At 52.0% G+C, this 26,973-nt stretch overlaps 1 protein-coding gene and 1 long non-coding RNA gene across 2 annotated transcripts in view; both read left to right on the top strand.

Annotated features, from left to right (window-relative positions):
• Nucleotides 1-2,993: 2,993 nt before the first annotated feature.
• The window catches only part of PITPNA (phosphatidylinositol transfer protein alpha), a 44,560-nt gene continuing 20,580 nt past the window's right edge, over nucleotides 2,994-26,973 (top strand). The window contains exons 1-7 of the mRNA XM_065532235.2: nucleotides 2,994-3,238; nucleotides 7,292-7,322; nucleotides 13,002-13,147; nucleotides 17,436-17,527; nucleotides 23,267-23,274; nucleotides 24,685-24,759; nucleotides 26,735-26,818. Of these exons, the coding sequence (XP_065388307.1) occupies nucleotides 3,219-3,238; nucleotides 7,292-7,322; nucleotides 13,002-13,147; nucleotides 17,436-17,527; nucleotides 23,267-23,274; nucleotides 24,685-24,759; nucleotides 26,735-26,818 (456 nt within the window). The 5' untranslated portion in view covers nucleotides 2,994-3,218. The remainder of the gene's footprint in view (nucleotides 3,239-7,291; nucleotides 7,323-13,001; nucleotides 13,148-17,435; nucleotides 17,528-23,266; nucleotides 23,275-24,684; nucleotides 24,760-26,734; nucleotides 26,819-26,973) is intronic.
• Nucleotides 9,655-12,755, top strand: LOC135967832 (uncharacterized). Its single transcript, XR_010582104.2, has 2 exons — nucleotides 9,655-10,293; nucleotides 10,335-12,755. It is a non-coding gene; the product is annotated as an uncharacterized lncRNA (long non-coding RNA).

Raw genomic sequence — 26,973 nt, 5'->3', positions numbered from 1 at the left:
TTGAGCCACCGCGCCCGGCCGGCATTGTGCATTTGTAAGAAATATGCATATTTCTAGAACGTGCGCTGTAACCTGGAAGGGTAAGATGACATGATGTCCAAGGTCGACTTTTTTTTTTTTTCTGAGATGGAGTCTTGCTCTGTTGCCCAGGCTGGAGTGAAGTGGCTTGATCTCGGCTCACTGCAAGCTCCGCCTCCCGAGTTCACGCCATTCTCCTGCCTCAGCCTCCCCCGAGTAGCTGGGACTACAGGCGCCCGCAACCATGCCCAGCTAATTTTTTTGGTGTATTTTTAATAGAGACAGGGTTTCACCGTGTTAGCCAGGATGGTCTCGATCTCCTGACCTCATGATCTGCCCGCCTCAGCCTCCCAAAGTGCTGGGATGACAGGCGTAAGTCTCTGCGCCCAGCCTAAGGTCAGCTTGTTTTTTTTTTTTTTTTTTTGAGACGGAGTCTTGCTCTGTCACCCAGGCTGGAGTGCAGTGGCCGGATCTCAGCTCACTGCAAGCTCCGCCTCCCGGGTTTACGCCATTCTCCTGCCTCAGCCTCCCGAGTAGCTGGGACTACAGGCGCCCGCCACCTCGCCCGGCTATTTTTTTGTATTTTTTAGTAGAGACGGGGTTTCACTGTGTTAGCCGGGAGTTTTTTTTTTTTTTTTGAGACAGAGCCTTGCTCTGTCGACCAGGCTGGAGTGTGGTGACGTGATCTCGGCTCACTGCAACCTCTGCCTCCAGGGTTCAAGTGATTCTCCTGCCTCACCCTCCCGAGTAGCTGAGACTACAGGCGCCGGCCACCACACTGAGCTAATTTTTGTTTTGGTAGAGATGGGGTTTTACCGTGTTGGCCAGACTGGTCTCAAACTCCTGGTCTCAAGTGATTCGGCCACCCCAGCCTCCCAAAGTGTTAGGGTTCCCGTTGTGAGGCACCGGCCCAGCCCCCACTCTAGGATCTGATAAGTAGGTGCAGTGCTCGGGGCACGGGGCAGACCCGGGGCGCCAGTCGCATCCTGATAGCAACATGGCCAGCTGTTCCACCCTCCCTTCCCAAGTCCCTGTCTTGGGCAGCCGTTCACCATCTCCCCCGGATGCCCCTCTGCATCCTGCGCTGAGTGTGAGTCCAGCACTGGAGGCATTACCTGCACCCATGCCAGCCTGTCTTGCCTGTGTTCTCAGAGAAGACAGTACCGTCCACCCCGGCTCCCAGGCCAGAAACCTGGGTGGTTTTCTCTCCTCTCAGCCAATGAGTCAACAAGTCTCATGGAGTTTACCTTCTGAGTTGCTCCTGAATCCATCCCTTCCATTTCTTCCCTCCCAATGTCCTAGTCCACCTGGACATCTGCAGCAGCTTCCTCCCAGTCTCCCTGCCTCCGCTCTGGCACTCCATCCCCTCTGTCCACCCAACCACTAGAGTGAGCCTTTGCCCAGGACACCCGCTTATGTCACTGCTCAGAGCCCTTATATGCCCCCCCATCACCCTTAGGGTGGACTCCAAATACCTTATCATCACCCACCAGGAACCCTCCCCTATTGAGCTGCTCAGCCCTGAAATGTTCTGTTCCACTCACTTGTCAGTTCTCCAAATGCACATGCTCTCCCGCTTGCCTCCAGCCTTTGCATTCACTCTGCCTGCTATCCTCTTCTCCGAAGCCCTCTGCAGAGCTGAGAATCTCTTCCTCCGGGAAGCCTTCCCTGACTACATCCCTGACGCTCAATTAGGTGCCCCTCCTATGTAATGCCGCTAAGCCTGTGCCTCACCTCTCAGAGCCCTTTTCTTTTTTTTTTTTTTTTTTTTTGAGACGGAGTCTCGCTCTGGAGCGCAGTGGCCGGATCTCAGCTCACTGCAAGCTCCGCCTCCCGGGTTCACGCCATTCTCCTGCCTCAGCCTCCTGTGTAGCTGGGACTACAGGCGCCCGCCACCTCGCCCGGCTAGTTTTTTGTATTTTTTTTAGTAGAGACGGGGTTTCACCGTGTTCGCCAGGATGGTCTCGATCTCCTGACCTCGTGATCCGCCCGTCTCGGCCTCCCAAAACTCTCACAGCCCTTTTCATTCTCTTTTTTTTTTTTTTTTTTTTTTTTGAGGCAGAGTTTCGCTCTGTCGCCCCAGCTGGAGCGCGATGGTGCGATCTCGGCTCACCGCAACCTCCGCTTCCCATGTTCAAGCTATTCTCCCGCCTCATCCTCCCAAGCAGCTGGGATTACAGGCGCCTGCCACCGCGCCCGGCTAATTTTTGTACTTTTAGTAGAGACGGGGTTTTGCCATGTTGGTCAGGCTGGTCTCGAACTCCTGACCTCAGGTGATGCGCCCGCCTGAGTGCTGCATTACAGGCATGGTGTGCCTGGGATTACACGCATGAGCCGCCGCGCCTGGCCTCACAGCCCTTTTCTTTTCTTTTCTCTCTTTTTTTTTTTTTTTTTTTTTTTGGAGACGAAGTCTCACTTTTGTCCCCCAGGCGTGATCTCGGCTCACTGCAACCTCCGCCTCCCGGGTTCAAGCAATTCTCCTGCCTCAGCCTCCCGAGTAGCCGGGATTACAGGCGCCCGCCACCATGCCCGGCTAGTTTTTGTATTTTTAGTACAGACGGGGTTTCACCATGTTGGCCAGGATGGTCTCGATCTCTTGACCTCATGATCCACCTGCCTCAGCCTCCCAAAATGCTGGGATTACAGGCGTCAGCCACCGCGCGCGGCTATTAATATTTTTTGACACAACCTTTTCCTGGGTCTCAATTCCCTCAACCGGGGAGGCCCCTCAGCCAGCACCCGCGTGCATCCGTGGCGGTTCACACCGAGGGCGCTGACGGACACCGCAGAGTCCGCTCCGTCTCCTGCCGGGCCTGGCCCTCGCCAAGGTGCGCCACCTCGGAACCGACGCCGGCGCCGCGGCCCATTTAAGGACGGGAGGGCGGGCCCGGGAAGGCTCCGCCCCGCGTGACGTCAGCGCGCACCGCGGCGTGTGACGCTCTGGTTGCCGCAGAGACGCCCCGCCCCCGCGCGGCGCTGCGGAACCGGAGCTCCGGGCGGCGTCGGCAGCGGCGCGAGAGGCGACGAGGCCGGGGCGGCAGGAGCCGGCGCGGCGACCGCGGCGAGGGCGGCGGGGACGGAGCAGACCACGACGAAGGCGCACAGGCAGCCGGGCCGGGCCGGGCCACGGGGAGAGCGGCCGGCGGGCAGCGGGCGGGAGGCCGGGCGGGCCGCGGGCAGCCACCGAGCCGCGAAGCGACATGGTGCTGCTCAAGGAGTAGTGAGTGTCCGGCGGCCGTGCGGAAGCGGGGAGGAGGGAGGGTGGGGACGACCGCCGGGGCGACGGCGCGGCGGGGAACGCAGGGCCCGGATGGACGGAGGGGCGGCGGGGACGGGGGGCGCCTGAGGCGGGCCCAGCGGGGACGGAGGGGATCCGGGGCGGGCGGCACCTGAGGCGGGGCCCACGGGGCACGGAGGGCGGCCGGGACGTGGAGGAGCAACCGGGGCATGGACGGGCGGCCGGGACGTTCGGCATCTGAGCCGGGGCCCACGGGGCAGGGACGGGCGGTCGGGGCGTGGAGGGGCCCACGGGCACGGAGGAGCGACCGGGGCGGACGGCTCCTGAGGCGGCCCAGGGGGCTCGGAGGCCCAAGTGGACCCGAGGAGAGGCAGGGGACAGCGAGGGCCAGGCCGGGCCCGAGACGGGGTCAGGGCAGGGAGCGCCGGCCCGGGACTGGGGGAGGCCGAGGGGACGCCGAGCGCTGGGAGGGCTGTGGGGTCGCCCTGCGCGGGCCGAGGAAGAGGCGCACCGGGGCAGGCAGGGCGGTGGGGAGGGGTGGAGGGCCGAACAGTCCACACGGAGAGCCGGGTGGGTGGGTCAGAGGCTCCGGGATGGAGTCGGGATGGGGATGGGGAGGAGCGGCCGTCTTAGGCATCGGGTGAGGGGTGGTGGTAAGTGGACGCAGGAGGAGGACTAGGAAGTCAGCGCCCTGCTCGGGCGAAAGGGGAACGGTCAGAGGAGATAAAGCAGAAGGGACTGAGTTGGGGGCCCGAGTGACCGTGGTGCTCAGGCAGCGGGTGCAGAAGAGGAGGCTTTTGGAACAAGCTTGGGATGACTGCTTGGGACTTTGGGGACACTTGGGCGAGGAGGCCAGAAAATGTTGGGTAGGCGGCCAGGAAGTTACCAGGGTCGAGGCTGGCCCGGAAAGAGAGTATGTTTGTGGATGAGTATACCTGTTGTTGGAGATGGGGGAGACCCAGGGCCAGCTTGTTTCTAGGGGATTCTCAGTCTTGGTGCAAAGAGGGAATTCTTTGAGGAATTGAGGGGTCCATGAAGCTGTGAACTGGGGAGAGATGGTAAAGGGGGTGCGGAGTTCTTGAGTAGTGAAGAGGGGTACGTGGGAAACTGGTGACATCTGGAAGGAGTTGCAGGATGACGGGTTTGCTCCTGAAATCCCGGGGACCGGGGGACAGGTGGAGATGTTTGGCGTACTAAATCTTTCAAGTACCAGATGACCCATTGTAGAAGCTCAGGGTTCCAAGTAAACATCACAGGATGTTTTTCCTCCCTAAGAGGAGAGATTGGATGTGTGTGTACGTATCTGTGTGTGCGTGTGCGTGCGCACGTGTGTGCACAGAATTTACAGTGAAACTGCTTTCCTGGAGGGAAGGCACGCGGGCAGCATAGGGCCAGAAGCCCCAGGAGTGGGAGATGGCCAAAGAGAGCAACTTGTGGGGTGCTCTCGGCAGCCAGGCAGGCGTGCACAGGGCTCTTTCCACTTTGTCAGCCAAGGCACTTTGACCATCCCCACCATGCTGGCTCCTTGGAGGTGCTTAGGACATTTAGGGCACAGAGTGGAGTTTGGGTAACAGAGGGAGCCGAGACCCACATGGCATCCCAGCTGAACACCTCATCTGAAGAACGTTATTTTGAGGCCTCACCCGCTCTGTTTCTTGACATCCAGTCTGATGTGAATTCAGCCAGGGTTCGGAGCTTTTCGTGGTGAGGAGGAAGACCTTTAGGATGCCAACAGGAGAACGTGGTACACTTTGGGTTTTAATCTTCAGTGCCCAGACTGACAGGCTTTTCCCACCTTCTGATTTGTTTTTCTGTTCCCAGATGAATCCTAGAATCTGTAGAAATCTGTGATTTTGAAATGAAGGTCAGGCAGGGAAAGGAAGGGACCTTCAGAAGAGATCTGAGTGAGGTTTGAAGAGAGGCATTCCTTTCCCCTTCTTTGTTCTCCTCCCCTTGAAGCCTGCGAGGGAAAAGTCCAAGGTGCCGGAGATGCAGAGCCTGCCTGGCATCTGCGTTTCCTTCCTGCCCGACTTGTGCCGTGTGCGTGTGCATCCCTGGGCAGGGGCCAGGGGAGGAGCAGGGGCATCTGAGACACTTGGCTGTGGCTGCAGCGCTGCAGCCTCTGGAAAGGGTGCGAGTGAAGGTCACGTTAGAGTGAGCCCTGCTCCAGGCCCAGCCCGGCAGTTCCTCTGTGGCCCCGTCCTTTGGAATTGTACCCGATTGCTGCCGACGTGGTTTTGTTCCCGAGGAGCAAGGGGGCAGTGTCTGAGTGTGCAGCTGTCCTGCCAGCAGCCTCAGCGCATCCCGTCAGGAATTGGCCCATGTCACTCTCTTCTGAGTGAGACTTGGTTCCCACCCAGCGTCTGCAGGTTGCCCCTGTTGATTTTTCCAACACCACTTCTGACAGGATTCTATTTAATTTGATTTCTGCTAACTCTCGGGTGTGATTTTGACTGCTGTTCTTGAAGATAAAAGGCTTATTGTTTTCTAGGAAGTTTCTTCCGAGGGTGCGGAAATTCCGGCCTCCAAGTCGGGAGTATTTTTCTGCACCGCTGGCTTTGTCTAATGGGAGGGGAGCCTCGGTGGCCGCATCCAGTAAACTGGAGGATTCACGTTATTGAGTGGCTTGGGAGGAAGGGAGTTGTTAGCAGGCAGTAAAGATTTGGAGCCCATTTTGTTTTTCCTGCTACTTTCATGCTTGGTGCCTTGCCTTTAATGTGATGTTTTCCTCAGACTCCTCTGTGTCCTTCTTGCTTCCTGGGAGACCTTTGTGGAACTAGAAAATAGCTGTTTACCAGCCTGGAGCAAGGAGCCTGAGTGGTGAACCCACTGCGTGTGGAAGGCACAGCAGCTCATGCTTCACTACACATGCCAGACACAAAAGGACTCAGAGGGCTCCAGCAAGGGTCTGGGGACCGAGCATCTAAGCTTGGGAACTGGCTTGACTTGTATGGGTAAAACCAAGAGTTTTTGTCTTAGCTCTCCCGCCTCACAGCTTTGAACTGGGAGTTGGCTGTTGGCCTGCATTTCAAATGCCAGGCACCCGGAGAAGTGCTGCTAGCCCTAGCACCTCTGTGGGGTTGTGACCCTGGTGAAGACTTTGCCGGCCGTGGCTTCTCCAGCAGGTCATTGGTGGCATCTCCAGCAATTGGTGGTCATTGAGTTGGAGAAGAAGAAAAGGAAATGATACATTGGGATTCCTTTGGACAGCTCCTGGAGGTTAGGACATAAGTTGAATGCCCTCTTGGTGGCCTTGTGGTGGCAGCTTGGATTGTAATATCCGGCCCCGAGCAGAGGCGCCTGGTGTGTGTTCTTAGGGTGATTAAGGCTTCAAGGGGCTTGGTCCCTTCCTGGCCTTTCCCCTGGAGGGCTGTTCTTGGGAGGTTGGATCCACAGCAATGTAAGTCCCCAGGGCCTCTTCTTTGGGTCTGAATCCTCGCTGTGGTAGGTCCTCCTGTGTTAACCTGTCTTGCTAGACTCACTGGCAGGTCCTGCTGGGGGATGACTCGTTGGCAAGTTTGGGTGAAGTTAATCATCCATGTGTCCAGCTCCATGTGAGGTGGAGGCCTGGGAAGTAGCTGGGGGAGGACAGGTTTGGACTGAATCGCAGGGTTCTAACTGGGAGGCTTCCGAGGCACAGAGGGTCCTGTCCTCAGAGGGCCATTCTGTGCGGGCGGGGTCGGGAGGTTTCATCATGAGTTTAGTGTCTTACACAATAGAATGCTGACTGGGGGGGGTCACCGCGTCACCGAGTTTAGTGTCTTACACAATAGAATGCTGACGGGGGGGGGGGGGGTCACCGCATCACCGAGTTTAGTGTCTTACACAATAGAATGCTGACTGGGGGGGGGGGGTCACCGCATCACCGAGTTTAGTGTCTTACACAATAGAATGCTGACTGGGGGGGGGGGTCACCGCGTCACCGAGTTTAGTGTCTTACACAATAGAATGCTGACTGTTTTAGGATGATGCTTTAAAGAGCCTCCAGCAGATTGCACAGCCTAAAGTTGATACTCTCTTTTTCCTTTCTTATAGTCGAGTAATCCTGCCTGTGTCCGTAGATGAGGTAAGTCCTCTTACTTTCTAGTCCATAGTTGTGTGTAACTGTTTGTGACCATTGGCTAAGTTGGGCTCTGAGTGGTCATCCTCTTTATGTAGTTTTCTTATTTGTTCTAACATAAAGATTTCAACGTGAATTTTCCTGGTGCCACTTTCAGTTGAAAAATGGCACTTAATTTTAATATCTGGGCAACTGTGTGCAACCTGCCCCAAGCTGTTGGTATGCTGGATGACTCTGAGTAGAGACTAAACCAGCCCCTTTTATCTGCTGGGGCTGTGCATGTTTGGGGACATGTTTTTTTGTTGTTGTTGTTGTTGTTTTTTTGAGACGGAGTCTCGCTCTGTCTCCTAGGCTGCAGTGTAGTGGTGTGATCTCGGCTCACTGCAACCTCTGCCTCCTGGATTCAAGCAATTCTCCTGCCTCAGCCTCCCAAGTTGCTGGGATTACAGGTGTGTGCCACCACACCTGGCTAATTTTTGTATTTTTAATAGAGATGGGCTTTCACCATGTTGGCCAGGCTGGTCTCGAACTCCCGACCTCAAGTGATCCGCCCACCTCAGCCTCCCAAAGTGCTGGGATTCCAGGCGTGAGCCACCGCACCCAGGCGGGGACACATTATTGATGGGATCAAGTGTATGCATTTCTGGGACCTCCATGACTCAGCTGGCAAGTGTGTGTGGCTCTTTCTAGTTGTGCAGCAAACCAGCAGGGCAGGAAATCTCTTGAGGCCCTCCCTAGTCACGATGGGTCACTGCTGGAAAGACCAAGACACAGAACCCTCCTTTTACAAAGGGCAGGGAAAAACAAATAGACTTGACTTGCCCTCTGTCCTTTTATAGTTCCTGGGTCTGACATCCTTGTATGTGAGGATCTGGCAGCAGGATTTGCTGTAAGAAGGTTCATAGGCCATGCTGACTCAGAGTCAGTCTCTTGGACAACAGAAAACTGTCACGGAACCTCCCTTGTCTCACTCTTTCCCTGAGCTTCTTCCACTCTCCTCTCCTGGCACAGCCCACCCCACCCCAGCTTCCAGTTAAACTCGAGTTTGGGTGAGGTTCATCAGTCAGTATAGTGCCTCCAGTCACTGGGCTTCGTCTCTCTTTCCTGCAGTGTCAGCATGAAGCTCCTGTGATAACTTCCACTCTGTTCCAAATATGAACTGGACCTTTGAAAAATGAAATCAGGCCAACAGAGCCTGCAGCACATTTAGCTGAGACAGACATCCAGGCTTGTTGGCCCCCGAGAGGGGTGGGCACACATTGGCCCTTTAGAGGATTGCCTCCACGGGTGGGCTACATATCCGATAAGAGCTGTGGGGATCCGGGGAGGGGCCAGAGGTGGGCCCTGACCATGATCTGGGGGTTCTGGGAAGGGCAGAAAAGAGAAACGAGACTGGGGAACCTGGGAATCTGGGAAAATGAGGGAATGACTGGGTAGGTGGCTCTGATCCCTGTTGGCACTGGGGCCTGAGAACCAGGTGCCTGGGCTAATAGGTATTGGCTTGGAAAGGGTCTTGTTAACCCACCTGCTTTGGCCATGCTGTCTTTATTTTTTTTATTTTATAATATTTCTTTTAAATAGTGGAGATAGAGTCTCACTGTGTTGTCCAGGCTGGTCTTGCCTCAAGCAGTCCTCCTGCCTCAGCCTCCCAGAGTGCTGGGATTACAGACATCAGCCACTTCACCCAGCCTGTGCTGTCTTTATTAAAAATAGCAAGCAATGATTTTCCAAACCAGAAGGCCAAGCAGGAAAGCCCAGCATGTCCCTCGCCCTCACACTCAGCTCTTGGGGAGGTGTCTAGTGACATCCTCTCTGCTGCACAGGATGATCCCACCCTGATCGTTAGGAACTCGGGATTTCCTCGGCGGGGTGATTGGGGTGAAATGGATCCTTTGATAGGGAGTTTCTTGATGGAACAAAGGGCTGCAGACCAAGGAGGGCCAGCCTGTCCTGGAGCCCCTGGGGCTGCTCTTGGAGTGAGGCTGAAGGGCCTGACACTGATGGCTGATGGTGGGGCCAAGACTGGAAGGAAAGGGGAACCTCCACCTTGACAGCATCCACAGCTGGCGGGTTTTCGCTTGTGATGGTTTTTCTGCAGCATTGAGGAAGTGGTGGGGCAGAGTCGGGTAGTCAGAGCCTGAAGTCTGAGCAGAAGTTTGGGAAGTGAATGCTGATCAGGATTCAGCTGTCTGCCTGACGGTGGTCAGCCCATTCTCAGCAGGAAACCATTGACGAGAAAGTACCACGTGGCCTGGGTAGGGTTGAAGCAGAACTTAGTTTCAGAGGATTAGAAAAATCTTGGAGGGGAAGGCTGAGGAAGAAACAAGTCGTGATCAACCTTTTTTTTTTTTTGAGACGGAGTCTCGCTCTGTCGCCCAGGCTGGAGTGCAGTGGCGCGATCTCGGCTCACTGCAAGCTCCGCCTCCCGGGTTCACGCCATTCTCCTGCCTCAGCCTCCCAAGTAGCTGGGACTACAGGCACCGCCACCTTGCCCGGCTAGTTTTTTTTGTATTTTTAGTAGAGCTGGGGTTTCACCGTGTTAGCCAGGATGGTCTCAATCTCCTGACCTCATGATCCGCCCGCCTTGGCCTCCCAAAGTGCTGGGATTACAGGCGTGAGCCACCGCGCCCGGCCATGATCAACCTTCTCAGAGTCTTTGTCAATAACTCCATCCTGACTCACAATTCCTATGGGAACAGCTCAGCGCCATGTGGCTGGTGGATTCGCTTCCTAAATTGGAGGCCATGACTTGAGGCCCTTGCAGTTTTCTGATTTAGGGGGAAAAGTGAAGAAAGAGAAAGAGAAGGTCATGCCTGTGTAATCATTCTGATGGCCTGCAGCAGTGTTTTGGGGGCAGAATTAGCTTCTGGGTGGCCAGAGCCTTTGGTCTAACACTGAGTGTCCGGGCATTGTGCAGCAGAGCGAGAATGCCCTGGCTGTGTGACGTGCGTGTGTCCACCAGTGCTTCCTGGCGCAGGTCGGCCGGCTGCGTGTGTCCACCAGTGCTTCCTGGCGCAGGTCGGCCGGCTGCTTTACTTCTTTCTTGTTTCCAGAGATTCGTGGCACCATTCTCCCTCTGGTAGCCAGCCTGACAGGGCCATGTTGGTGGGACCAGTGCTGCACTGTTGTTTATGACATGTTTCATATCGTATTTCAGGCCCACCCACTGGGCTCCCCCTCCCAGAGTGCCAAAGTGGTGGAGTCTCTGTTTTTCTTAGTTGAATGACTTAGTTCTTTGGGACAAGCGAACAAATCTCAAGAGCAAGGAACATCATCGTAGGTCTGAGGAGGCTGCAGCCCCAGTCTTCTTGGAGTTTTTTAAAATCTGATTTAATGATCTGACCCCCCCACTCCTCCTATCTCCGCCCCATCTGAGTCTGGCTGCTTTCCCGGGGGGCAGAGCAGCTGTGCCAAAAGGAACTCTGTAACGTGAAAAGCGCCCTTCACTTGTGGCTTGTGCAGGCCAGTCTTCCTTACCCCTTTAGATTTACAAAACTGCCTTCACTTGTCTCATTGGGATTAAAGGATCAGAATATCAAGAGAGATTAAAGGGGGAAGATGCCAGCCAACAGGCTGATCCTCTTAGAACCTGCCCTCTGATTCCGGCAGCTGAAGAGAAACCAAGGCGATGAGTCTCTGCCTGGGGGCCCCCTTCCCAAGTGGCACCACTAGCCGGGAACCTCGTCCCCTCCACCAGGCCCTCTCCCCCGCCTGTCCTTTAGAATTGCTGAGTCAGTGGTTAGATGTTCTTACGACTCTTCTCTGAAACGGAGTTTCTGCTCCTTCTTAGGCACCCCTGGCTCAGCCAAGCCCTGACCCCCTTGACGGGTTTTCATGTGTGCCTAGCTAGGTGGTGGACTTGGAAAGGCACAGGGACAGCTTGGGGCTCCAGGGGGCATTGAGGCAGCACTGATGCAGTTTAGGATTAGCAAGGTCGAGGTGACTGGCTTTCACCCAAATGTTCCTCTTTATGGATTTAACTGTGCCTTGGTTGCTTGCCCCTTTTCATGGCATTTTGTTCTGGAATTTTGCTTTGAAAGTTAGGGCTCTTTCAGCCTTTTGCTGAGCAGTGAATTGTCCTGGTCCCCTGCTTCACCTTCCAGATTTTGCCCGGAAATGTCCCTGCAGTGCTTAGGAAGCTGCCTGGTAGAGCAGGTTTCCAGGTTTGAGGCGAAGCAGCTCTGGAAGCTGCCTCTATTCCTTGCTGTTGCAGGCAGTGATTTAAGTGGCAGCTGCCTAGAGATACATCCTTTCTTTTTAATCTCAAAGAGAGAAAAACCCAGTGCCTGTAATCCCAGCTACTTGGGAGGCTGAGGCAGGAGAATCGCTTGAACCCTGGAGGTGGAGGTTGCCATGAGCCGAGATCGCACCACTGCACTCCAGCCTGGCGACAGAGCAAGACTCTGTCTAAACAAAAAAAAAAGAGAGAGAGAAACACCCTGGCCTTCCCCCCAGGGGTACCAGGAGTTGGGGGGAGAGGGCGTAGAGCTCGAGGAAACCCTTTGTCCCTCCCCGCACCCCCCCCCCAGCATGTGGGGTCATCCCGTAGCTTTTTCCCTTTGTCTCACACTCCCTAAGCTGTCACGCCTGATAGGGCTGTGGTAGGAAAGACACATCTGTTGGTGTAGATATAACTTCCTGCGTCAAATGTTGCTGTTCATTTTCTTTTCACCTTGTTTTCTCCTCTGGACGGCTTCTCAGAGGAGAGGGCAGAAGGACTGAGTCCGGGCACTGCCTAGGTCCTTGGCCCTAACACAGCCATCCTGACAGGGTCAGAGGAGGCCAATCATGTTGACTGGTGACTTGATAGGGTGGCATGTGACCCAAATAAAGGAAAACTAGGCTTTTGCCGTGTAGTAAGTGCCAACACAGAGGGTGTACCCAGCTGGCACAGACTGTGGGGCAGGAATCTGTGATATCTAATGTGGGAAGGAGGAATACTTGCTTCGGCCCCACCAGGAATCTGGAAAGTGTCAAGAGGTTTCATTGCCTGAAAGAGCTACTTGCGGGGTGAGGAGAGGCCTAACACTGGAGAATAAGCAAGTAGATGAGCCAGTTTTACCATCGAGGTTGTGGATTTCACAGAGCGCTGAGTACCTTTCTTTGACAAGAAATCATGTCTTAGGATCTATTTAAATGAGTGAGATAAAGTGATTTCTAGCAACCAACCCAGATCTTCCGGGGTCTTAATACCAGAAGCAGGTTCAGCACAAAAGCTCCTTTGGACTCTGTAATCTGTTTTCTGCATGGTGGTGTGAGGTTAAGTAGATTCACCTGCCTCTTTAAATCCTGACGGATTGACTGGGAACAGTGGCTCCTGCTTATAATGTCAGCACTTCGGGAGGCGAAGGTGGGAGGATGGCTTGAGACCAGGAGTTTGAGACCAGCAACATAGCAAGACCCTGTCTCTACCAAAAAAAATAAATAAATAAAAATAAACCCTGATGGATGATGTGAAAATGAGAAGGATGAAATAAACATGTCTGATGGGTCAGGAGGGGCCATGGAGCAGCACTCTCTGTTGCTTTGGGTGGATTTGGGCAAGGCCTGATGGGAAACTCCAGAGTGAGCTCCTGCATGAGGAGACCCCAGGGTGATCCAATTAGACACTTACTGGCAGCTGGATTATGTGTCACCATTGAGAAGAGTCTGTGTTGAGAATAACATCTGTCTCTGTTCCTTTAGTATCAAGTAGGGCAGCTGTATTCTGTGGCTGAGGCCAGTAAAAACGAAACGGGTGGTGGTGAAGGCGTGGAGGTCCTGGTGAACGAGCCCTATGAGAAGGACGGTGAGAAAGGCCAGTACACACACAAGATCTACCACCTGCAGAGGTACGCAGCGCGGGCAGCGGGCTGGATGCTGGCTTTCGTGTGTGTGTGTGTGTAAATGAGTGTTACTTCCTGTATTGTTTTATATAGATGGGCTTATACTAATTGTTGTAGCTTAACAACTAATGTTAGTAGTTATATACTGACTATGTAAATGTTATACTCACATTTATATAGATGGGAATATACTCTTCTGTTTTCTTTTGTTACTTATCATGGCTGCCTCTCTCGGCCTGTTCTGTCTGCCTCAGTCTCTGAAGTCCACATAGGATTCAGTGTCACAGGGTACAGATGTGCTGCCGGTTGTCTAACCCTCCTCTCCTGATGCGTGTGTCAGTCATTTCCAGATGCCTACATAATCCAGTAAAACTCCTTCTGTGTAAATCTTCTGATGTCCTTGTATATGCAGATCTTCAGCAAATATTCCTAAAACTGAATTCCTAGAGTTGCTGGGCTGGTAGGATTTTAAATTCTGATATTGTGAAATCGGTTACCAGAGAAATTTTGGTACCTCTCTTTGGATCAAAGGCATGAGTATTTTTAAATGAAGCTTGAACTGATTTGTGTACTGGAATCCATATCAAACTATACAAATTTGCTGAATCCCTAACCAAAAGAGTAATACTTCAGGAAACGATGAGCAGACCCAAAGGGCATTGATGATGTTAATCATACATCAGCTTGAATGGAAGCCAAACCAAGCTCGTTTTAGCAGCTATCCAGAACTGGAGAAGGGAAACCTGAGTCTTTTTAAAAATTGTGATAAAGTACACATAACATAAAATTCACCGTTGTGACCATTTTTAAGTATACAGTTCAGTGACATTAAGTCCATCCACACTGCTGTGAAACTGAAACCTGGATCTTAATTTCTAGTCTCTGAACTGAACTGAAATCAGTTGACTTTCATTTGGTCAAAGCCCCACTTCACTGTGGTCTGTCACTTTGATGGTGTCAGAGTACTAACGCCAGAGGGTCCAGGACCTCAGTGCCGGGGTGCGAGGAGAGCAGTGCTGTGCAGTGGGGAGGAACCTCGCCATCACTCAGTCTCCTTGCCAGCACACTTTTTCTCCATGTCTCCTATTGCTCCTCCTCTGGTGTTTGTATTTCTTAAAGAGAATTTTGAAGAGAGATGGTGAATTGGTATTTTAGGTAGAAGGGGCCAGTTGTTTCCTCAAGACTAAGTTGGTCCAACCAAAGTGACAGAGACGAGGTCTCTCCATATAAAAGGTAGGACCTGGCTGGGCGCTTCGGGGACTCACACTTGTAATCCCAGCACTTTGTGAGGCCAAGGCGGGCAGATCATTTGAGTTCAGGAGTTTTGAGACCAGCCTGGGCAACATAGCGAGACCCCGTCTCTACAAAAAATAAACAAAATTAGCCAGGTGTGGTGGCAGGTGCCTGTAATCCCATCTACTCAGGAGGCTGAGGTGGGAGGATCATCTGAGCCCAGGAGGTCAAGGCCACAGTGAGCCATGGTCACGCCACTGCACTCTAGCCTGGTCCACAGAGTGAAATCCTGCCTGTCTTCTGAAAAAAAAAGAAAGAAAAGGCCAGCAGTGACTGCTGCCACTACCTCTTCCCATGGTGACAAGAGAAACTTTACTGTATCAGCCATCTAGCTGCCCAAATCAGAAAAGAGAGCCCGCCCCCCACCACACACACACACACACACACACACACACACACACACACGCACTCGTCCTTCATATCACATCAAGTCCTGCTGACTCCATCTCCTTAGTGTCTCGAACATGTCCCTTCCTTGCCTTCTCTTGCCTGGATTACTACAGCAGCTTCTACTGAGTCTCCCTGCCTTCCAGTTCTCCGCACTGCTTCAAGTGTTCAGTCTGGATGGTCTGTCACTCCCAGCGCCACAACTACTGACGGCTTCCCTTTGCCTTCGCGATGAAGTCCATGCTCTCTGACATAGCTTACAGGACCTTTTAGCCAGCCTGGGCAACATAGCAAGACCCTGTCTCTACCAGAAAATACAAAAATGAGCCAGGCATAGTGGTGTCCACCTGTAGTCCCAGCTACTTGGGACACTGAAGTGGGAGGATCACCTGAGTCCAGGAAGTCAAGGCTGCCAGTGAGCCATGATCACACCACCGCACTCCAGCCTGGGCAACAGAGTGAGACCCTGTCTCAAAAAAAACAAAATTCTTTTAGGATCCAGCTTCAAGTGTCTCCTTGAACTCCCCACCTTGTACTGCAGAGGTTACTTGAAACTTCTCTCTCTTTTCTCCAGCTTTTCCCACCCCACCCCTTTCTGTCTCTTACCTTAGCCCCACTCTCTGTTCCATGCATTGGTTCATCCTGACTTTCCCTGCAGAGCCTGCCCGGTGCACTGCGTGTCCCTCCTTGTGTTCTCACAGCACTCTGCCGCCCAGGGCCCTGTGCCCACCCCATTATGGCATGAACTTACCGTGTTGTGCTTGGCCTTGTCTAGTTACACGCCCCAGTAGACCAGAAACTCCTTGAGGGTGGGAGCCACATCTGTTTGTTTCTCTGTGTGTCCCCATGCCTAGACCTAGAAATACTGGCCTGAATTGGGATGGCAGTGAGTTCATGAATCACAGAGGTCGCCCCAAGTGCTCCAGGTTAGCTGTTTGCTCTAGTTCACTCTGTCTTAGGCCTGAGGCACTAAAGCTGATGAGGTTGCCAGAGCTTGCCAAAGACTGGATAGATTATCCGTTAGAAACCAAGGACGGCCGGGCACGGTGACTCACGCCTGTAATCCCAGCACTGTAGGAGGCTGAGGCGGGCAGACTGCCTGAGGTCAGGAGTTCGAGACCAGCCTGTCTAACGTGACAAAACCCCGTCTCTACTAAAAATACAAAAATTAGCTGGGCGTGGTGGCTCATGCCTGCAGTCCCAGCTACTTAGGAGACTGAGGCAGGAGAATTGCTGGAACCTAGGAGGCAGAGATTGCAATGAGCTGAGCGTGCGCCACTGCCCTCCAGATTGGCGATAGAGTGAGACTCTGTCTCAAAAAAAAAAAAAAAAGGTAAAGGAATATATATACCATTTTCATTTTAATTTAAAAAATTTTTTCTAGGCCAGGCGCAGTGGCTCCCGCCTGTAATCCCAGCACTTTGGGAGGCCGAAGCAGGCAGATCACAAGGTCAGGAGATTGAGACCATCCTGGCTAACATGGTGAAAAATTAGCCGGGTATGGTGGCAGGTGCCTGTAGTCCCCGTTACTCGGGAGGCTGAGGCAGGAGAATTGCTTGAACCCGGGGGCAGAGCTTGCAGTGAGCTGAGATTGCACCACTGCACTCCAGCCTGGGCGACAGAGCAAGACTCTGTCTCAAAAAAAAAAAAAAAAAAAAAATTCTAAATGTTTTCCTAGTACGTCAAATCACACACCCACCAGAAAAAAAAGGGGGGGAAGGGCAGGGCGGGGCTTATACTGTACATGTTGTTCTGTAACCTGAGATAAGAATTGAGTAGAAGAGGCTGGGCATGGTGGCTCACGCCTGTAATCCCAGCATGTTGGGAGGCTGAAGTGGGTGGATCACAAGGTCAGGAGTTCAAGACCAGCCTGGCCAACATGGTGAAACCCTTTCTCTACTAAAGATACAGAAATTAGCTGGGCATAGTGGCATGTGCCTGTAATCCCAGCAACTCAGGAGGCTGAGGCAGGAGAATCGCTTGAATCCGGGAGGCAGAGCTTGCAGTGAGCCAAGATCGCGCCACTGCACCCCAGGCTGGGCGACGGAAGGGGACTCTGTATCAAACAAAAAAAAAAAAAGAAGAAGAAGAAAAAAAAAGAATTGAGTAGAAGAAAATATTTTGTCCTGGGAGACAAATGGGTCTGAGGCCCTCCTGGCCTCTCAGAGCTGATGAAAGCAGATCAGATAATCCTGGATCCTATACCCAAGTTAGTCAGCCAGTCACCCTGGCCCGTAAACCCAGACTGGTTCATGCTTGGAGGCATCTCCTTTGTATGTTTTTTGCGCACCTTGTAGTATAATGCCCTGGGCCCAGCGACCTCTGGAAAAATGTGTAGTGTTGACGGAATGGGTGATAAGCCACAGCAGGTAGCCTGGGGTCTCCTGTGCGGTTCTGTTTTTGGTGGCTGATGGGGCATGTTGTGGGTACGTGTTAGGAGCCAGCCAAGGTAGGGTGTCAGGCTCTGACAGGTAACTTCTCACTCCTACCAGTAACCTGCTCATCTCATGGAAACTTGCTTGTCAACTCCTCATGAGGAAGCTGGATCTGAAAAGCCTCTTGTCTCCTTTCTCTCTTCCATCTCTATTTATAATCCTTTTTTTCCCCACTATAGCAAAGTACCCACGTTTGTTCGAATGCTGGCCCCAGAGGGAGCCCTGAATATACACGAGAAAGCGTGGAATGCCTACCCTTATTGCAGAACTGGTGAGTGCAGATGTGGCCACATCGGCCGGACGGGGGAGCAGCAGGGCTCTGTGTCCCACCTGCATGTTCCAGATGAGGTCAGGGAAAGGGTCAGGCTGGGGCCCCTTCAGGCTTTGGTGGGTAGCAGTGCTGTGTCCGGCACAACGTGGTGGACAGCCGGGTGGGAAGCAGCAGTCGTCATGGCCTGAGAGCATACAGCCAATCTCTCACTTGGGGATGCTGTAATAATTTTGATTGTTGTTATTCATTATAAGATTTTAGTATATTTTTCTAGTCATTTTTGTTTTTATTTATTTGTTCATTTTTTTTGGAGATGAAGTCTCACTCTGTCGCCCAGGCTGGAGTGCAGTGGCATGATCTTGGCTCACTGCAACCTCTGGCTCCTGGGTTCAAGCATTTCTGCTGCCTCAGCCTCCCAAGTAGCTGGGACTACAGGCGCATGCCACCACACCTGGCTAATTTTTTTGTATTTTAGTAGAGATGGAGCCTAGGTTGGTCTTGCACTCCTGACCTCAGGTGATCCGCCCACCTTGCCCTCCCAAAGTGCTGGGATTACAGATGTGAGCCACTGTACCCGACCCAGACACATTTTCTAGACAAATTTTAGATCATTACTAATTTTTTTTTTTTTTTTTGAGGTGGAGCCTGGCTCTGTCACACAGGCTGAAGAGCAATGGCACAATCTCAGCTCACTGCAGCCTCCTCCGCCTCCTGGGTTCAAGCGATTCTCGTGCCTCAGCCATACAAGTAGCTGGGATTACAGGCGCCCGCCACCATGCCCAGCTAATTTTTGTATTTTTAGTAGAGATGGGTTTTCACCATGTTGGCCAGGCTGATCTCGAACTCCTGACTTCAAGTGATCCACCCGCCTCAGCCTCCCAAAGTGCTGGGATTACTAATATGATTACTAATTTTTTAATTACTTTTTTTGTCTCACTCTGTTGTCCAGGCTGGTGTCCAGTGGCGCAACCACAGCTTACTGCAGCCTTAACCTCCCAGGCTCAAGTGATCCTTCTGCCTCAACCTCCCAAATAGCTGGGACTATGGGCGTGTACCATCATGTCCGGCTAGTTTTTTTGTTTGTTTGTTTGTTTGTAGAGATGGGATCTCACCATGTTGCCCAGGCTGGTCTTAAATTCCTGGGCTCAAGCGATCCTCCCACCTTGGCCTCCCAAAGTGTGGCATTACAGGCATGAGCCACCGTGCCTGACCTAAGTTTCTCATTTTTCTTCAGTGAAGAGAGAACATTTTCCCCGTCACTAAGGTGTCTGGTATTTGTTGGGTTTTTTTTATATTTTTTATTTATAATAACTACGTAGTATTCCATCATATGAATGAACTGTGGCTTCTGCTGAAACAGCACGTTCTGTAGTTGAGGACGGGGTGGAATTATTTCTTCATCTTGACCAGTCTCCTGCGTGGAGTTTCTGGAAAGGAAAGATTTGAACCTCCACAGAGAACTTTCTATTCTAGTCCAGACGTTCTTGGATTTATTTGGATGATTCAGATTCTTAGCTTTCCAAGATTCCTAGGTTTCCAGGGCCAGCTAGGACTAGACCTGTTGGGAGGGCTTAGGCCTCAACAGACTCAGACTACTTGGGAGTCTGAGGCAGGAGAATCACGTGAACCCGGGAGGCAGCTTAGGCTGGTACTGATTTATAACCCTGGGGAGTCCCGAGAGGTCCCCTGGCACTTGTATGTGAGGTGGGTGACCTTTCCTCCCGCCAGCCTCCATGTGTGGGTACAGACAGTGTTGGGCTGCGGTGTCCTCCCTGCAGCCTCTGCTGACCTGTCGTCCTTCACTTGCTTTCTTTGTTGGCACCTGGCACTCCCTACAGTCTGATGAGTCTGTGATCCTTACGTGATGCACGTCACCCTTATCCTGTGGACTTTGGGAATGACTGCAATCCAGAACACGGGGTCATTGCTCTTTCCAACCCTCAGTGGCCCCACACAGGTTTAAGGACCTTGTATCAGGAGATGCGCGGTCATTGGTCGGGTCTGGGATGTGTAACCCTTAGAGTTTTCTTGCTGTAGCTGAAATGCAGCCCTCCCCACTCCCTAAGCACTGGGCCGGAAGTTAGATTCTTGGAAATGAGGCACGCACACATGTTCTTAAAAGACAGGGCCAGGTGCGGTGGCTCACGTCTGTAATCCTAGCACTTTGGGAGGCTGAGGTGGGCAGATCACTTGAGGTCAGGAGTTCAAGACCGGCGTGGCTAACCTGGTGAAACCCCGTTTCTACTAAAAATAAAAAATTATCTGGGCATGGTGGTGTGTGCCTGTAATCCCAGCTACGCGGGAGTCTGAGGCAGGAGAATCACTTGAACCCAGGAGGCAGAGGTTACAGCGAGCCGAGATCGTGCCATTCCACACCAGCTTGGGCAACAAGAGCAAAACTCTGTCTAAGAAAAAAAAAAGTATGCAGTGTGGCTGGGTGTGTCTGGTCTAGGGCCAAAGGTGGATTTTCTTAGTGTCTGAGAGAGTCGCAGTGAGCATGCGTTGTAAGAACCTTAGCCAACTTGGCATAAACGGGGCAAACGGATAGTGTGGACATCTCCCTGCCTGGGGCAGGGTTCTGGGTACACAGCTTGTGCCAACTGAGAGATGCCCCTGTTCTCTGTGTAATTCTGGGGAGAGTGTTGCAGCTGACATGGGCATTTTTCTGCACATGAAATGATAGTTCATATATTGATCCTTGGCCAAAAGAAAAAGAAAAAGAAAAACGTAATTTCTGTATCAGTACCCTGCGCTTACCGATTGCGCCACTGGAGCTCCTCTGGAAAAATATAATTTCTAACTATTTCATGGAGACAGGGAGTAGGGGAAGGAAGGTTGGTTTCCTCAGTGGGTACTGGCCTCCTGTTCAGGATACACCTTCACACAGAATGGACATGTTGGATCTTAGATCTGTTTAGTTAGACACTTGCTCTTTTAAAACAAGAGGTAGAAATAGGCAAGGAAGGCTACCTTCCAGTTACCTTGGGGCTGATGGGAGAGAGGTTATTAGTTCAGACATCTTAGCTTGGCCTCAGTAGATCCAAGTTTGAAGGAAGATAGATGGAGGAGCATGAAGTAAAATGCCCCATGGCTTTTGGAAGGCTCTTCCTTACTCTGAGTGGAATGCAGACAGATTGGGACGCTCTGGTAATGATCAGCTCTTGCTGTTCTTAGCTTGTTTCCCTCTCTGTTTTTCCGTTGAAGCTGATGGGTTGGAAGTGAGGAGAGGGTAAGATAGGAGTTGGTCTGTGAATAATTGAAAGTGGGAAAAGGAAGAGAAAGTTTGTTTCTCCTTCCATCCCTTCCTGGAACCATAGCCCTCGGCTGGATGCAGTATTGCTAAGCCATGCTTTTATTTATTTATTTTAAACTTTTTTATTTTTTGAGACAGAGTCTTGCTCTGAGTCTTGCTCTGTCACCCAGGCTGGAGTACAGCGGTGCAATCTCAGCTCCCTGCAACCTCTGCCTCCTGGGTTTAAGCAATTCTCCTGCCTCAGTCTCCCGAGTAGCTGGGATTACAGGCATGCGCCACCACGCTCTGCTAATTTTTGTATTTTTAGTAGAGACGGGGTTTCACTATGTTGGCCAGGCTGGTCTCGATCTCCTGACCTCAGGTGATCTGCCCGCCTCGGCCTCCCAAAGTGCTGGGATTACAGGCGTGAGCCACTGCACGTGGCCCTGCCATGCTTTTTTTTTTTTTTTTTTTTTTTTTTGAGACGGAGTCTCACTCTGTCGCGTAGGCTGGAGTGCAGTGGCCGAATCTCGGCTCACTGCAAGCTCCGCCTCCTGGGTTCACGGCATTCTCCTGCCTCAGCCTCCCAAGTAGCTGGGACTACAGGCGCCCGCCACCTCGCCCGGCTAGTTTTTTTTTTTTTGTACTTTTTAGTAGAGACGGGGTTTCACCGTGTTCGCCAGGATGGTCTCGATCTCCTGACCTTGTGATCCGCCCGTCTCGGCCTCCCAAAGTGCTGGGATTACAGGCTTGAGCCACTGCGCCCGGCCCCTGCCATGCTTTTAAAATGCCTTATTAGTCTTATTTGGAAATCCCTGCTCTCCCACTGCAAAGGATTTCCTGCGGCTTTTCTGTGTACCTCGGGTTACAGTTTGCACAACAGGGAATACTGGAATCCAGAGGTGTTTGAGGGCCTGGGAGGCCTGGAGAAGGTTTGGGGAGGATTGTTTGGTCACCGAAGTTGGCATGAAAAGGTGAGCAAGGGCTGTCACCCTCATGGATTCGGAAAGCCAGTTTGTCAGAACTGAGTGGATGTGTCTCATGGTCTCACAAAGACAAATGTATAAAAACCCCAGCGCCAATCCGTGAAGTTACACTAAAATGCAGAATGACTACCGAAACCGGGCATCCCATTTGATGATCAGGGCATTCTCTCCTTGTGGATTCTTCTACATGAGAAACCAAATTACAATCAGAACGCCAGTGCGTGGCGAAGAACGTCACCTTGGCTGAGTGAGCAGAGTCCTGGTCCGTTGATGAGCACGTCTCGGAGAGGCCAGACCAGGAGAGGCTTTCTCAGGGGAGGTGGATTCAGAAGAGGTGCTCAGCCGGAGGAGTTTAATGGCTGGTGTCATCAGACCAGGCCAGCCTGGCACTGCTGCCCCCACTCCAGGGATGGTGCTGCCAGAGATGCCGCATGCGCGGGCTGGGGCTCCCGGGCCCACCGGGGCACAGCAGAGTTTCTGCCGACGAGATACCGTACCCGTCATTTCCTTTTTTGTTCTAACGTGGTTTTCTTGAAGCTGCTCACAGGCGGTGACTTCAGTGGAGGCCTTTCGGTTGTGATCTGAATCTGGTGCTTCCTTCTAAGTGTCTTTCGTTGGGTTGGGGAAGTTACAGTCTTTTGGGTTATTTCTGTATATGATGGCTCTTATTCTTTTTTTTTTTTTTTCCTTTTTTTTTTTTGAGACGGAGTCTTGCTCTGTCGCCCAGGCTGGAGTGCAGTGGCCGAATCTCAGATCACTGCAAGCTCCGCCTCCCGGGTTTACGGATGGCTCTTATTCTTTATATTTCAACTTTGCCTCATTTTGTGCTCAGGGGTAACCTTCATTTCAGTTATGGAGTTTATTAGCCCCGCATCCTCTACAAACATGGCAGTGGGCAGCCAGCAGAAATGGACATAGCTCCTAAATTCAGAGGGTACTGAATGAACCAGGCAGTCTCAGGAGCAGCTAGTCCGCTCCCCAGTGACATGAGAGCTGCAGTCATTTTCTCTGATAAATAATTGAGCCATCTTTCTAAGGGGTTCCCATTACAATGAGCAGGAGTGCCGTCCCTGGGAGGTTCGATTACAGCGAGGGGAAGGGTGCAGGAGGCAGAGACAGTGCCTGGCCCCAAGCCCCCCCACTCTGGGCCCCGGGAGGTAGAGGCTGGGGTGGAGGTGGGAGGCGCCTGGGAATGCTCTGATGCGAGAGTGATGGGTTGCGGCACCTCCCCTGGTCAGAGCTGGTCCCTGTCAGTGTCCTGCCAAGAAGAATCCCAGGAAGCCCATGGTGGCGTCGCTTTAATTAAATTCCCTATTTGGTTTTTTGGGACATTTGTCTGAGTGAAATTTGTGGGTTGGTGCGTTAAGGTATTTCTGACTCCCTGGGGCTTGGAGGTGACTGTGGAATAAGCCACAGGGAGTGAAGAACTCTGCCATTCATCCTCCCTGTGGGGGGGGCAGATGTTTCTGCATCCTCATTAATCTTTTTCTCTCTTCTTTCCATGTCCTTGCCTGGGAGCAGTTATCACAGTAAGTACTGGCGAGGGGGCTGGATCTGTAGATGACGTGTAAGAACAGGAGAGAGAAACGTGACCGCACTGCTGGTCTCGGGTATTCTTTCCTGTGGCTGATGTTTGGAGTTGCTGAGGCTCAGTCCTGTCAATGGACTAACAAGGAACCTGTTAACTGGCATGATGACCTGCATTAGGCTGCATTGGCCTGTGGCTCCATCAGGTGCACCCTGGCTGTGAGTCTGACTTGTACACAGTGGCTCGAGGCCGTCCCTCCCCAGGTCACACCTTTTCAAGGTTGTGGAGAGATCTCCATTCAGCTGACCTGACCGACATCCCTTTCCCACCTGTGCATCTGTTGACCCCGCTGAGCACTGACCCTTGGCAAAATCGTGACGTCAGCAGGGTTTTTCTTCCACAGCCATCCCCTCTGTCATTGCCCACCCCCAGCTATTCAGCACACCCATCTGAGTGCCCTGTACCTGCCGGTAAACACTGGCTGTCTCTGGAAACTGGGTCCTGCTGAGGAGTTAATGGGTTAATGTGTGTCTCCTTTGAGAAGTTCCAATTTTTAAGAGGCAGGAAGGGAGGGAGGCAATAATTAGCTTGAAGGGTTGAGTTACTGAGAAGAGAACTGAAGGTCTCAGCCACAGGCTAGTTGGCGGGAAGGGGACTGTGGTCAGTATCTTTGATGGGTTAGGAAGTCTTCCTGTGCCCTTTCCACACGACTTACTACCCGTCAGCACTTGGCACACTGAAGTATGCTAGAGTGGCTAAATGCATGGATTTTTGAGGTCAGACAAACCTGTTTTGAGGCCCAACTCTGTCATGATCTCTGTGACTTTTTTTTTTTTTTTTTTAAACAGAGTCTTGCTGTTACCTAGGCTGGAATGCATGGTGCAATCTCAGCTCCCTGCAGCCTCTGCCTCCTGGGTTCAGGCGATTCTCCTGCCTCAGCGTCCTGAGTAGCTGGGATTGCAGGCACCTACCACCACGCGTGGATAGTTTTTGAATCTTTAGTAGAGACAGGTTTCACGATGTTGGCCAGACTGGTCTCGATCTCGTGACCTCAAATGATACACCCGCCTTGGCCTCCCAAAGTGCTGAGATTACAGGCGTGAGCCACCATGCCCAGCCCGATCTCTGTGACTTTGGTTAAATCACCTAACCTCTTTGAACTTCACTTTCCTCATCTGTCAAATGAGGGTGATTCCACAGAGCTCTCAGGCTGGGGTGGGGATTGAATGCCTGGGAATGTGGGAATCATGCATGCCTAGTGTGTCATGGGCTCCCAGTCAAGTTACTGTTACTAGAAGGCTGGAATCTCCCAGCTGCCCATGATCCATTAATGCCCATCTCCAGTAATGGGAGATGGTTACTCTCAACTGTGAACCTGTGACTTTCATGTATTTTTTTTTCCTTCTTCCAGAATGAGTACATGAAAGAAGACTTTCTGATTAAAATTGAAACCTGGCACAAACCAGATCTTGGCACGCTGGAGAACGTGAGTAGTAGTTCCCAAGAGCCCCAGGGTGAGGTCTCGAGTCTCTGCCTTGTAGCTTCTCCATCGCTCCCATGGAGTCCTCCCTGTGGTCCTCTTTTGCCTGGCCAGGAAGGCGGTGGCCTCTGCCTAGACCTGTCTTACCAGTATGGGATTGCTGTGTCTCTCATTTGCAAAATGTGATCTCCAGAACTTTTCATGAGGCTTCTTGTGCTGCTTGGATTGGTGCACTTCCTGGCACACGGGAGCTGTATTTTTAAAAGACCAAAATTACAGTTTTCTATAGAGTACAGTTTGCAGTAACTCCCCAGATGTAAAAATACACCTGTCCTTTAGCATTTCCATGCCTGGGAGTTGATCAGATAGTTATTTTCACACGTGTGAAATAACATATGTACAAGGAGACTCATTGCAGTCTTCTTTGTGTAGCCAAAGATTTAAAACAATGTAAGACCGTACTGGGCAACATAACAAGACTCTGTCTGTACCCAAAAAAAAAAAAAATTAGCTGGGTGTGGTGGTATGTGCCTGTGGTCCCAGCTACTCTGGAGGCCGAGGCTGGAGGATCATTTGAGGCCAGAAAGTCAAGGCCGCAGTGAGCTGTGACTGCACCACTGCACTCCAGCCTGGGCAACAGAGTGACAGACACCCTGTCTCCAAAAACAAAAAACAACTTAAGAGCCCGTTAGTAGGACAACGTTAAATGAATTGTGGTGCAGCCAAATAGTGACATCCTTGCAGCCATGAAAAAACCAGTAGGGAGCAGTCTTCAGGTTTACTGTTTAGTTAAGAATGGAAGTTATGAAACAGTGTGTATGCATGCCGCCCTTCATATTAAAAGCAAAGTCCACGCACATGGATGTTTGCATGTAGGATCTCTTAGAGGTGGCTGTTACTAGAGTGAGGGCTGGGGACAAGCAAGAGGAGGAATTACTCTGGTTACTCTCTATTGTATCCTTTTGTCCATTTTGAATTTGTGTCATAATTTTGTATTATGTGCGTGTACAGCCTGATCCGAATTATCAGCATGTTGCTAAGCAGGCACCATCTCTGGAAGGGTTTACAGTCTTTACAGCGGGGAACATGTGGAAATGGTGTGGGCACCGTGAACACCCGGAAAGCACTTTGACCTGTAGAAGTGACATTTAGCCTGAACAGTCAGAGCATTCGTTCTCAGTCATGTCTACTTAAAATTCAGCAGGGGCTGGGCGGGGGACGGGAGGCCGAGGCGGGCGGGACACTTGAGGTCAGGAGTTTGAGACCAGCCTGTCCAGTATGGTGAAACCCCATGTCTACTAAAAATACAAAAATTAGCCGGGTGTGGTGGCGGGTGCCTGTAATCCCAGCTACTTGGGAGACTGAGGTAGGAGAATCGCTTGAGCCCAGGAGGCGGAGGTTGCAGTGAGCCAAGATCGCACCACTGCACTCCAGCCTGGGCGTCGCAACAAGACTCCATCTTAGACAAACAAACAAAACATCCAGCTGGGTGCAGTGCTGCGCACCTGTAGTCCCAGTTCCTCAGGAGACAGAGGCAGGAGGATCACTCGGGCCCAGGCATGAGGATCACTCGGGCCCAGGCATGAGGCTGAGGCAGGAGGATCACTCGGGCCCAGGCATGAGGCTGAGGCAGGAGGATCACTCGGGCCCAGGCATGAGGCTGAGGCAGGAGGATCACTCGGGCCCAGGCATGAGGCTGAGGCAGGAGGATCACTCGGGCCAGGGGTTCATGCCGGAGTGTGCTGTGGTCACTCCTGTGAATAGCCACTGCCTGAGAAACATGATGAGACCCCGTCTCTTAAAAAAAAAAATCCATTCTCCCATTTCTTTGGATGATTTTGTATGTAATTATATAATTACTTACCAGTAGGAATCTTACATCTGCGGCTGTGGGAATGGCAGTTTCTAGGTGTCCGTTCTCCCTAAAGGGTATTTGATAGCTGACAAAAACTGCATAGTGGTGACCCACTTGTTCCCGCAGGTGCATAAGCTGGAGCCTGAGACGTGGAAACATGTGGAAGCCATATATATAGACATTGCAGATCGAAGCCAAGTGCTTAGCAAGGTAGGATCTGTTTAAAGATGTGGGTGGCCCTTGAGATGCAGAAATGACTTCTCAATGTTAGAGAAACCAGGAAACCATACCGAACTTGGCACAAAAGGAAATTCTGATGTGTATTGTTTGTTTTATTTTTAAAAGTGAGTATTAGGAGTCTTCTT

Source organism: Macaca fascicularis, chromosome 16 (assembly GCF_037993035.2).
Source record: "Macaca fascicularis isolate 582-1 chromosome 16, T2T-MFA8v1.1".
NCBI classification, from domain to species: domain Eukaryota; kingdom Metazoa; phylum Chordata; class Mammalia; order Primates; family Cercopithecidae; genus Macaca; species Macaca fascicularis.
Note: the sequence above shows the minus strand (reverse complement) of the source record. Positions and strands in the feature narration are given on the sequence as shown.